Source organism: Myxocyprinus asiaticus, chromosome 1 (genome assembly GCF_019703515.2).
Source record: "Myxocyprinus asiaticus isolate MX2 ecotype Aquarium Trade chromosome 1, UBuf_Myxa_2, whole genome shotgun sequence".
Classification (NCBI taxonomy): Eukaryota; Metazoa; Chordata; class Actinopteri; order Cypriniformes; family Catostomidae; genus Myxocyprinus; species Myxocyprinus asiaticus.
In genome coordinates, this window is record NC_059344.1 from 19,597,435 (window position 1) to 19,610,524 (window position 13,090).

At 35.8% G+C, this 13,090-nt stretch overlaps 1 protein-coding gene across 2 annotated transcripts in view; it reads right to left on the reverse strand.

The window, feature by feature from the left end:
- Window positions 1–13,090, reverse strand: part of LOC127445476 (neuroligin-2-like) — a 271,778-nt gene that overhangs the window by 10,529 nt on the left and 248,159 nt on the right. For both annotated transcript variants that reach the window (XM_051705597.1, XM_051705588.1), the window contains 2 exons: window positions 5,851–6,036; window positions 1,755–2,020 (listed from right to left, as the gene is read on the reverse strand). In XM_051705597.1, the coding sequence (XP_051561557.1) occupies window positions 1,755–2,020; window positions 5,851–6,036 (452 nt within the window). The remainder of the gene's footprint in view (window positions 1–1,754; window positions 2,021–5,850; window positions 6,037–13,090) is intronic.

Consider the following 13,090-nt stretch of genomic DNA (forward strand, 5'->3'; position numbering starts at 1 on the left):
TTATTTTAACTTACTTTAACTTTACTTGGTGATCCCACGATGGCATTTTATTGCCACGTTAAATAAAAAAAGAAATTAAGATTTCTATAATAAAGTTGTAATATTTTGCTAATAAAGTAAAAATTATGAGAATAAAGTTCTAGCATTATGAGATTAACGTTTTAATAGTTTGAGATTAAAGTCGTAGCATTATGATATTACATTTCATATGAGAACAAAGTATCATATGCCTCCCTTGACAGGCGCCCATCTGTTGAAAACTCCTGTACTAATGCACACCTCATTCATGAACAGAGAGCTCACAAAAACTTCCCACAAATTCAGCTCGGTTGCATAGCCAAGTTATCTCGCTAGTTGTATGTAAAGACCCAGACACTCCACCTTGTTGTTGTCCACCACATCACTTTGATGTTACTTTCCTTTCGATTTATTCTCAAAATATTCTTTAATCTCATAATGCTTTGACTTTCTTCTCTTTATTTTTACTTTATTCTCAAAATATTATGATAAATGATAATTGCAAATTTAAATGGTTAAATTACTTTGATTTTACTGTTAGCGTTTCTGCACAATGAACAATGAGCCGGCAAGTTGTAATTCTCGCTTTGATCCTCCGCAATTTAAATTAAAACATGTTTGGTTTGTTTGTGCGCCTGACATTTGCTCATATAAAGTTCTGAACTGGTGTCAGTGTTGCCCTTAATATAATTATTATTTGACAGGTAGCGTGGTAATTTTTAAATCATGGAAGGAAGGATTCTTCTTATTTTTATATTATAACATGTCCTGTGGGCTAAGCCTCGGATGACACTGAAGTCTAGCGATGACCCTGCTTTGACTTATAAAATTGTTATATTTGAAATAAATTATTGGTAGAAAAATGCTTATTCTGTGTCTTCTCTTTGTAACATCATGGTTCGATGACAAGCATAATGACATAAACTGCAAAAACTAACACTTCAAATCAAATTTAAAATGCTAAATGTTGACAATTAATAGTTTGATAATGTATATATATATATATATATATATATATATATATATATATATATATATATATATATATATATACTGTATATCAAAATGCATTTCTTGTGATAAAATATAAAATTAGGTTACAACAAACTATTAGACTACACAGTATGTGGCTACAGCCATCTATTGGCTGTTACTGGCATGACCTGGTTTTCAAGTCATATTATTTATATTTTGTTCACCAGATGGCAGCAATCTGCCTCTAATTTATGTCACATTCTCACATTTTCTTAATGTTTTAACTTACAGAAGTGTAGGTTGTGAATTTTTAAATTGTTTTAAAAAAATGTTGCTTATTGTATATGCAAATTAATGGTAAAATTGAGATATTTACATGTAAATAAGATACAAAATAGCATAAAATCCCAAAAGAAATGCATAATTTTATTGTTCATACTTCAGGGAATTAAAAATGATATCATTATCATCATGATTATCATCATCATAAAAATAAAAAATAAAATAAAAAATAAAGGGTTACACCTTTAAATTTTCTGGTCAAAAATGACCGAGAATACCAAAGGAAGATGCCATTTTTGGATACTATAGGAGGGTTAATCAAATTCTGTGTTTGAAGACTTATAAAGACAATCCTTTGGTCGAAAAAGGGTCAAGCCTAATGCTTGTCATGGAAAGTGGGGATTTACCCTGGAAAATCCTTGACACACTAAATGGCTGAATTCTAAAACACTGCCTTCACAAATGAAATGTAATCTAACCTGCTGCATGAGGATCTCGGGGTCATCTGGCACAACGTCTCCATCCACCACAGGTCCAAATGCAATGTGGTAGCGGGCCGGCTGTATATCCTGATCCACCAGCTCTCTGAAGTTTTTCCTGCGGAGACAGTCTACCAGGTCTGCAGTCTCCCCGTATGTGCATCCCACTTTACGGGCCAGAATCTTAGTGTACTTTAAGGGTTGATAATTAATGGACCAACTAGATATGGCTGAACCACTCTGAGCAATGGCTCTCTGAAACAGCCCTGGGTTGGGAGAGAGGGACACCAAGCTGTTAACTACACAAAGAAAACTCATTTACGTAACCAGGGCCTAAAATTAACCTATTGCCACACCAGTGATATTAAGAAAGTTTATTTTCCTTAAATATTTCTGTCCGGACATGAAACTGTACTTTGCATTATTTAATTAAAATAGGCAGTGCGCTTTGTTTTGGGACTTGTGTTCGTTGATATTTTGAACACTTAGGATATTAATAGCTTTGGTGCTACATTGTATAAAGTTTGGACTCTTTAAGTAACATACCTGGTTTATGCATATATATCAGGTGATAGGATAAGATGTGAATGTGATCACTGAAATTTTCATGTAGAAATTCAGACGACGGTGTAATTTATATCAAACGCAGTCTCAGATTCTTAAACTGTAGACTAAAACCACAGAAAATAATTATTTTAACTGAATAAACTGAATTTTATTTTATTAAAACAATGAACTGCATGGACAATGAACTGTATTGACAGTTAACTGGAAATTATGTTAAAGAATTATCAGGCCACTAAGGCATTAGGATAAGATGTCACCATTTGTTGCAGAGCTAACATTAGCTATTTCTCAAATAAAAAACAAATGTGATCATCAACCATCGGTCAGTAATTTTTCAGGACTTTTGCGTTCCTGTGATGCTAAAGATTACAGCGATTTTTACCTTCTATAAAATGCCTGGTAAAATAATCCCAGGTTGTCACGTTTTTGTGTTATATTCTTGTTTTTATTCATGTCATGATTTCATGTCTTTTATTTTGAAAAGTAGATCAGTTCCTTTTTCCTTATATGTCACGTGGTTTCCTTGTCATGTGACTGTAATGTGACCCTCTTGATTCACCATGTTTTTTAGTCCTGTATTTTCATTGGTTTATGTTTATGAGTCTTGTTATCTTGTTATTAATTCAGTTTTCCCATTGGGTGTCATGTTACCCCTGTCAGTGTATTTATACCCCTCATGTTCTCTTGTCCATTGTCTAGTATTGTGTGTGCGCTTGATCATGGCTATTCATTGTCTTAGTTGTAGTTTTGTTTTGGATTTAATAAACTTCACTTGGGTTCCATGTCTTAGTCATCTCGTCTCATCCTCGCTTGTTCCTGTCTTGCCTGCTATTTATGTTACACAGGTTAAAACTTTGTGAATCTGAACTGTCTTTGAGCCCTTGGCTTTAATTATCATTGTTTCTCAAGTTCTCTGTGTGTCTGAAGATGTTGGTCATGTGAGAAGATACCAGAAAAAGACGTGTTTCACAACTTCAGATAACGCTAGCTGTTGCGTATGGATGGATGCATGGTTTTTCTCAAGCATTTAATGCAATTAAGTGTTTATTAACCCATGTAAAAGAGAAATAAACTAACATGTTTTCTTTTGATTAGAGAAATTAGTACACAAGCATACAATTTTGTGATTTAAACAGACTGAAGGGGAGAAGTTCAGTTAAGGTTTTCAAGAGTTGTTTGGGCACTGCAGCCTCATTTAAGAACATTTTCTGGAGAGTCAAATAAAAATTACATAATGTGAATGGACTGTCCATATTTTTAGTTCAAGATTATAATATAGGATCTCAGGCTCGCTAATGTCACCGGTTGTGTTGTATTTTGGTAGGTATTCCAATCAATTCCTTCTAATAATCCCAGAAAGGCTACAGCATATGTTCATATTTAATATTTCTCGATAATCAGCACAGCTATGCATTTTCTGATAGGTTAGTTACGTGTGATGGCAGTATGTAAATGTAGTTTACACATCCATCTCTCTCTGGGATCTCTACAGACATCCCTTATCCCGTGCGAATTGATGGTAAATATTACAAACGTTCAGTAATAAACATTTGTCTGGAAAAACTAATCGCATCCAAATAGGAATTTACTTAATATCACCATCTATTGTTGGATGTGTTAAATGCATCCATTCAATCTGACTAGAAACAGGGATAAAAGTATCCCCTTGAGATAAAAAATGAACGACCAGAAGGGGGGATATCAAAAGAAGAGGCAGGATAATCCCCCTATCTCCCCCTGCAAATCACACCCTGGAAGTAGCTATGGTTATTTCAATGGTATCTGTGATGTACACTATCGGTTAAAAGTTTTGAAACACTTACTCATTCTTTATTATAATTTTTTTTTTTTTTTTTTTTTTTTCACATTTTAGAATAATAGTAAAGTCATCAAAACTATAGAATAACATAAATGGAACTATGAGAATTATGTTGTGACTAAACATAATTAGTCATATTTTATTATATAAAATATGTTATATTTTAGCATCTTCAAAGTAGTCACCCTTTGCCTAGAATTTGCAGACATGTACTCTTGACATTTTCTCAACCAACTTCTTGAGGTATCACCCTAGGATGCATTTTAAACAGTATTGAAGGAGTTCCCATCTATGTTGGGCACTTATTGACTGCTTTTCTTTATTAGTTGGTCCAAGTCATCAATTTCAAAAACATTTTTTTTTCATTACATTTTGTGGCACAATTTTGTCTACAAAACTAATTTCAAACATTTAAGCATATGCTTTCAGATCAAAAGATTTTTAAGATCATGAGAAACATTTCAGTCAAGTGATTCAAAACTTTTGACTGGTAGTGTATATTAAACATATTGTACATATTGTACACACAGGTAACAGTCATGGTGTGAGTGCAAGATAGCTGTGATTTGTAAATGGGATGAAATTACTGGGAGCATTTCCAATGCAAATCCAGTGCAACTCAATATATTGTCAGCTGGAGTTGCATCAATGAAAAAGACACCAGAAAAAAAATATATGATTTTTTGGGATTCCTGTTCTTTCTCTTGAAACACAAACTAATGCTCAAACAACAATGTTCAGTGAAAAAGGTAATAAAGTGATAATGCCATTGAAATACAAGCTCTAGCTCTCTTGCTCTCTCTCTCTTTCTCATCCACTTTAATAAATAAATGTATTTATTCCTTGTACCCTTTCTGTATCAAACACTTTACTTTTCACTTTTCTTTTCTTCTTATTCTGTGAAGTGAAGTGTAGAAACATTAATGAAGGGCTCTTCTTTTCCTTGTTCTGTCCTTGTTTCTCTCTCTCTCTGTTTTTTTAATTATTGAAGAGCATGTTACCTTTCCCAGGGAAATCAATATGTTGCGATTGTAGCTTTGTCTCTGCCTAACACGACTGCCCTTTTCTTCTATACCTTCTGCATTTCTGATCACACACACTCTACAGTATATAGTCACAGAATTAAACTTTAGCAGATATACACATTAAATGAACCAATATAAATGACACATCTTGCACTAAACCGATTTTTGTCCAATCAACTGGTCACGAGAATGCAAATCATGGTTCGCGGCTGTGATGTAGCTAAAGCCTATTGGCTATTTTAAAAAAGGTCAATCAAGTGATTTCAAAGGATTTTTGAAAAATAAGTAACCTTATTTTCTTACCCATAAACCTCTGCCTTATTGATTTATCATTCCTCTTTTTGTTGGGATGGATTTTATACAGGGCATTGACGTGGCCTGAGATGACATGATCTGTGTCTCCAGGGATAACAGTTGTCATGGCTTACCTGACATGACTGACAGTTGAGAGCTGCAGGACTGATGTTAGGTGAGGATGACAGTGTTGATGAAGATGGTGGGGGTGAAGGTGGACTTTTGAACAGGAATCCAGAGAACAGAGTTAGACAGGACAGTGAGATGCTTTGTGAGGTAATTATAAACACGCGCCACACATGCACCATTAACAATGAAATGGAGGCCTCTGCAGAGACAGTATTAGTCTGTTAATTAATTAAGCACACACCCACACATGCATCATTCTTACCCTCAGAGTGGTGTGACAGGATGAGTAGGTTGACACAAGACGCTCCTGCCCCGGAACCAAAGATAGTGATCCGCTCAGGGTCGCCACCGAAGTGTCCAATGTTCTCAGTCAGCCAGCGCAGTGCCTGGATTTGATCCAGCAGGCCATAGTTTCCTTTAGCAGACTGATCTCCTGTGCTAAGGAAACCTGCAGTTGAGAAGAGCAGAAAGGGAGGGAAGGTGGAAGAAATGTATAGGGTAGAGAAGAGGATGGTGGGGTTGGAGGAAAATAAAAATAAAGGGAGACAGAGACAAATTTGTTAATGGAGAGTGTATTATTGTATAAGTGCATCTCTTTGGCAAATGTTTAGCAGTCTAAACCATACATGTGATGTAGATGATTCTAGTCCCTATTTAGGGGCTTCAGACCCACAATCTTTCGTCTTAGCCCCCTATAGCAATGTAATACCTTGTAATACCAAAATGCATTCAGTTCAGGGTTAGGATTTGTTTATTTTTTTGAATAGTCAGACAAACAGAGTTAAAACCTGCAATTTCTTGCATCTAGAAATATATTTCCTGACCAACACATCTCTCAGAAGCAAGAGGGCTGAGCCCTAAGGCTGATGTCTGAATCGCCCCTGGTCTGAGCAATAAATTCATCTATAAAACAGAAGTGAATTGCTTGACACTGAGAGTAGAATGCATTCATGTTAGAAAAGAGAAAAAGAGAGAAAGGAAAAGACTGATAAAATACGAGCACATCCAAGAGCTGCCAAGTTCCCACCAAACAACTTAAATAATGTCTTGAAATGCCTTAATAATGTCTTGCTGTCCATATGGAGTCCAACCTTTAGATTTCTGTCTCCGCTCACAGCAACTAGAACATAAAATCCATCATCAGAACTGCAGTCTAAAGACAGCTTTATAAATCACAGGTCTGCAACATACTGGACTTATAGAAACACTGAGTAAAATTACTATATAACAGCAGTTAGAATAGAGGTGAGAGTTGGTATGAGACAGAAGAACATACAAAGATAAGAAGAAGACAAATAGTTGGGTGAGTCAGAGGGTGAATGAGGGGGTGATCTAATTTGGAAAAACTGTTTCTACTGATCAAAGTTTGACACGCATGCACAGACGCATGCACTCACTCACACACACACACACACACACACACACACACACACACACACACACACACACACACACACACACACGTACACACACAGAGAGAGACGCATATGATAACATCTCCAGAGCGCATGCAGAAATACTCCAACGGAAATAACATGCCTGAATCCAAACTGCCTAGTGTTTTTACTCCAACTAATGTTTCTCATGCTAGGTTTATTTTTATTTTCTATTAAGTCCGTTTCTGTATATGCACATACTATTTATCATACTATTTGGGGTTTCAATGGAACCTCCCATTAAACAGCAAATTATAGGCTGTTAAACAAAATGTATAGGCTACACTATGTAATCATATAAATGATAATGAAACAAAAAATGAAGCTGCAGAAATGTGAAAGGTAATACAAAACATAACAAAAAGCATTGTTTTGGGCAAAAGACATTATGATGAATAAATTTGATACATTTATAAGATTAAAAAACACATGTTTTAAACCTGCCTCGATAAAAGTGCGCCAACATGTCCTGATCTGATTTTGATGAAAAATACCTTGTCCTGAGAACATAGTTGAACTTTTCGGTTAAAATGTACTTTTAAAATATAAATGACTCTTGCCTGAATGTGTGCAAGTTTGGTTTAATTGGGTTCACTTGTTTACCCAACAGCTAAATCAAAAATATTATGACACTGAAGTTTTAGTTTGGCAGATAGAATTCATAAAAAACTTTTTAATTTCAGAGGGTTTGAACTAGGTGTTTAAAATCAACATACAAAACATCAGTAATCAGACCTTTAACACAAAACATTATAGTTACTTATATACGCCCTTGTGACAACTTCCCCATGTCAAACTAGTCCCGGTCTCCACTATATGGAACTCACAAAGGTTCTCCCTTACTGTTGTCATCTAGGACTTTCTTCTGGTTTTCTGTGAACTATCATGACAGTACCTAAATTATGAAGTACTGTTTGACATTTTGAGGTTGTTGTGAGATATGTGAGGTAAGATTATGGTTGTGGTGGGACAGTTAACAAAACAGATTTGTCTATCATGGAGTTCAGAACCTGACAGTATGACAGCTGTGATTCAACATGATCCTCATTAAGTATGCATACAATAACCGTGAATCATACAGATCAACACACAGACACACACTTGCAGACAAATAAATACTTTCACAAAATTACCAAAGCACAATAAAACATTTTCCCATCGGAAAGAAAAAAAAATGAGAACTCTTTAAAGGTTTAGTTAACCCAAAAATTTTAATTCTCTCATCATTTACTCACCCTCATGCCATCCCAGATGTGTATGACTTTCTTCTGCAGAACATACATTTTTAGAAGAATATTTCAGCTCTGTAGGTCCATTCAATGCAAGTGAATGGTGGTCAGAACTTGGAATCTCCAAAAATCACATAAAGGCAGCATAAAATTAATCCATACGACTCAGTGGTTAAATCCATGTCTTCATAAGTGATATGATAGGTGTAGGTGAGAAAAAGATTTAAGTCCATTTTACTATAAATTCTCCTCCCTGCCCAAAGTGAAAATGGTGATTTATAGTAAAAAAGGACTACAATGTTGATCTGTTTCTCACCCACACTTATCATATCGCGTCTGTAGATATGAATTTAACCACTGGAGTTGTATGGATTACTTTTATGCTGATTCTATGTGATTTTTGGAGATTGAATGTTCTGGTCACCATTCACTTGATTTGTATGGACCTACAGAGCTGAGATTTTCTTTATAAATCTTTATTTGTGTTTAGCAGAAGAAAGAAAGTCATACACATCTGGGATGGCATGAGGGTGAGTAAATGATAAGAGAATTTTTGGGTGAATTAACCCATTAATATCTTAGTTGTGTCTTCTAGATTAAATAGAGAGCAAATGGGGAGCTTAAGCCAACATCTAAAATCTATTAAGGAGACATATTGACACTTAAATGAATCATAAGTAAGAACTAAATTAAGTTTCTTGAGCTCTGAAGAACAACCTCTGAGCAATCAAACTTTCCTCTGAGTCTGTATAGTGAGACAACACAGAGAGATGTTTCCCTTTCAGGACCGATCTTAAGAAAGAGAAGCTGTCACAGTCTGGGTCCAACATCAACAGCTAATGCATGTCACAGAGTAAATCTGGAGTTGTAAACTATACAAGCTTGCACACTGTGTTTTACAAACTTTAGTCACGCACACACTAAATGTACAACATAAATGAGTTCAAGTTTGAAAGTTTCTAATTCTTTTCTCTTTCTAAATATTGCAGCAATTTTTCTAATCAATTTCAGTTAAGTGTATTAGCCCAATACACTGTTAGAGCTCTGATAGGATTCAGTCCAAATTCACACAGAATTTGGTGAAATATTTGCTTTATTCCTCAAAGGGCATCAAAATAGGCCACAAAAAAACATCACATCAATGAGTGTCAGTTGCGGAAATGAGATTATTTGCGGCTGTTAAGATATATTTAATCACTTTTAGTAGATCTCTCCTGGCACGTAAATTATTTGCCAGTACAAAACAACTTGCTCAAGCATGCTTGATGGCCTTAAAGCTTCCCTGTGAACCTTAATATAACAAAATTAAATTGTTTTTTGGCCTGAGCTTTGTGAGCAGCCATTAAATGCGGCACAGTCATTACTGAGATTTCACCCCCTAACATCTTCAGGTTTAGATTTATCTTCATTATCGTTATATCTTGGCTCTGTCAACCACATTATCCTGGTGAAGAGTGTGTATGTGTGCACAGCAGTCAGTATGTTAATGACTCTGTAAAATTGGCTCTAAAAGAATCCTCAGCAGAAATTTGGACCTGGATGTGGTTTCATGAGAATCGTGCCCACTTTTCTGATTAACTTCTGTGCACGCGTGTGTGTGTAGGTGTGCGCAAGGCCTGTTAAACGGCATTCAAGACCTTAGGTGACATTTTCTATAATGACTTTAAAGAGATCATTTGCATCTGCAGTACAGCACAACCAATTATTTTAGATATCATCATAATGTTAAAATATACCTATTCTGATATTTGACACCTGTGGATCCATTTTTAAATGACGCCTGGATTGGAATGTATGGTGGCCCAGGGGTGCACAACACAACCAAATAAACAAAGCAAATAAAAGCTGAAAACACAACGGAAATAACACAACAAAATAAAGCCACAACACAACAGAAATAAGCAACAACAACACAATGAAATTAAGCCACAACCCAACAAAAGCTGAATGCTGAATATGTGTTTTTGATTGTAAATTGATACTTTATGTGATACTTTAAATTGATATGTTGTGCTGTGGCTTTTCTGTAGTGTTGTGGCTTCATTTTGTTTTGTTGTGGCTTATTTTTGTTGTGCTGTGGATTTTCCGTTGTGCTGTGGCTTTATTTTGTTTTGTTTTATTTCCATTTCTGATTTCAGCTTTTATTTGCTTTGCTAATTTGGTTGTGTTGTGTATCTCTGGGCTACCATAGGATTTTGGAAAAGAGAAAGTCAGTAAAGGTCGAGCAAATATTTAAGCATATAAATTGAAAGGGAAGCCAGCTGACCTGCCCAAGGATTTCTATGAACCGACACTCTTACCATGCTTGCCTCCTATGTGGCCCATGATTTGGCTGATCCTGTTCATGGGTGTGTGTGAGATGAAATGGTGATATTAATGCCAATGTGCACACAATGTACAAAGAAGGTCATAATATTAGTACAAAAATGATGAAAGCACTGATTTTCATGTCATTTAATGCTGAGCGGGAATTTACTTATAATTCATTTTGCACCGATAGTGTTAACAGTCTGCGTTGTTTTAGCACCCAATTTGTTAAAGGAATTATACAAATGAGGTAATGGCACAAATGCGCACACAAAATCTGTGCTGAATGCAATTTTCACGGTGCAATTCCCGATCTCGCATATCAGTTCTGAGTGATAGATTACAGAAGATGCAGCAAAACAAACAAACAAACAAACAAATCTATCTATAATAAGCCTAATTTACATAATAAAGAGGCATGTTTGTTCTGAAAATAATGAGAATGACATAATTTAAATACTCTGCACAGTACTTTCTTTTCAGCACATTTAGCACCTGGTTAAACTGGAGTGTGGGTGTTTAGTAAGGAAGATGCAGGTGTATGTGCTGAAACACAGCATGCAAAAATCGCACAGGAGTGAATCTGCTCTTGAACAGTGTTGGGAAAGAAATTCAAAAAAGCAATCCACAACAAATGACTGATTACTTATCTGAAAAGGTAATCAGATTACTTACTTACAAGTATTCACATTACTAATTACTTTTAAATTACTTTCTGAAACACTTTTCACTGGAAAATTGTTAGTTTTTCCGTTCAACAAGTTGAGATTTCCTCCTCGTGCATTGGCACATGCACTTCAGCTGTCACAGAACATACATATGAACATAACTCAAATTTAAAATCTATTATCATAAATAATATTTAAGAAGTGTAACCCAAGTAATATACTTAAAAGTAATTACCTTAAATGAAAGTCAGAAATTTTAATCTGATTACAAGAATTTAAATTGTAATTCATTACTTTACTTTTTGACTTAAATGTAATTAGATTACAGTAAATAGATACTTTGTAATCAGATTACACCCAACACTGCACCTGAATGACTTCCATACAAATGTCCACTATTAATCTGTACACATGTACAGTATATGTCAGCAGTAATATATTGTTACTTTTTAAATAAATGAATACTTGGTGAAGACACTGTGAGTTAGTGGATGTTTCTTAATGTGTGTGTGCGTGGTTGCTCACAGTTCTCACTGGTGTGATTCCCACTGTGCTTGCAGGAACAAGACTGAGAAAGCCACACACACAATAGTGACAACTAAACACACAAAATCACAGATGGAGGGGATAGACACATGAGACTGCTACAGAAACTGTTTACTGGACACAGGCAAAGTGCATGGATCTGTATAATTTTTTTGTTGGAACTAAACCGGGATTGAAACCAAAATATTGGCTTGGGAACCCCTGTTTTGCTCTCTTTCTTTTTATTTCTATCTCTCTCCCTCCTTCTTCCATTTACTCTCATTTGCTGTGCCCTCACACACTCGACTGGCCCTCCTGCCCAGGGTAATGAGGGGTGAAATAGGGGTGATAACAGGCATTTGTAGCCCGACACTGCATGATGGAACACAGAACACCCACACACACACCTAGACAGGTACACTAAATGCCAGTGGGGCAGCCACAGTGTGTTTGTGCAGTATCAGAGCTTTATAAAAGAGTGAAGAGATAATTCATTTAAACACACACACAAAGCATTGCAGATAAAAAACAACACTTAATTAAGCCCAATCTGCAAGGCTCACACAGCTCAGGAACAGATGTGCTCACTGTTTATGTGATCTGAGTATTATCGCTCTGTTTATCTCCAAATTTACGTACTGCAGCTCATACACACACTGCTGGTGCCTTACGCCTCCTCCGGGTTTGTCTTGAGATGCCTCCTTTCCCACTTTTACTATAAACATTCATGAATTCATAATTCAGTTCTTAACATCTGATGGGCAAGACAGACTGTTCTAGCATCAGTTGCAATTATTTGCCAAGAATCACTTGAAAATGTCAAAGCTAGACTGAAATGACAACTTTGTGACTCATAAATCAAACAATAAAAAACCAAATAATTTTATTTGGAGATCAGAGGACTCTGTGGGTGTAACTGGAGATGGTTAATTATTAATAATTAACATGCTTGTTCTTTTGTATTTAACAGATGGCGGTTGAACTATAAATACCCTCGCTTAACATCGTGACTCTGACTTTCTGTAACTCCTCTGAACTTTTGTGCATTACTGTCACATTTCGTGCAGCAATGCGACAGATTGACCCCATATAACCGCCTCCCCGAGAGTGTCTGGATGGCATCATGCTTCAATGGCTGCATGACTTCCTGTGATCCCATGCTGTGTTTTGTCTCTCAGCTCTGAACATTTCCACCTCTTTCTCTCCTCTTTCAAGGCACTCAGACCAGCAGTGGCTCAAACACTCAAACTAAACCTTTTCCACTTTTCTCTCCCTTGCCTTTTTGCCTTGCAGCATAAAAAATAAAAAATAAATAATAAATGCAAATGATATGATAA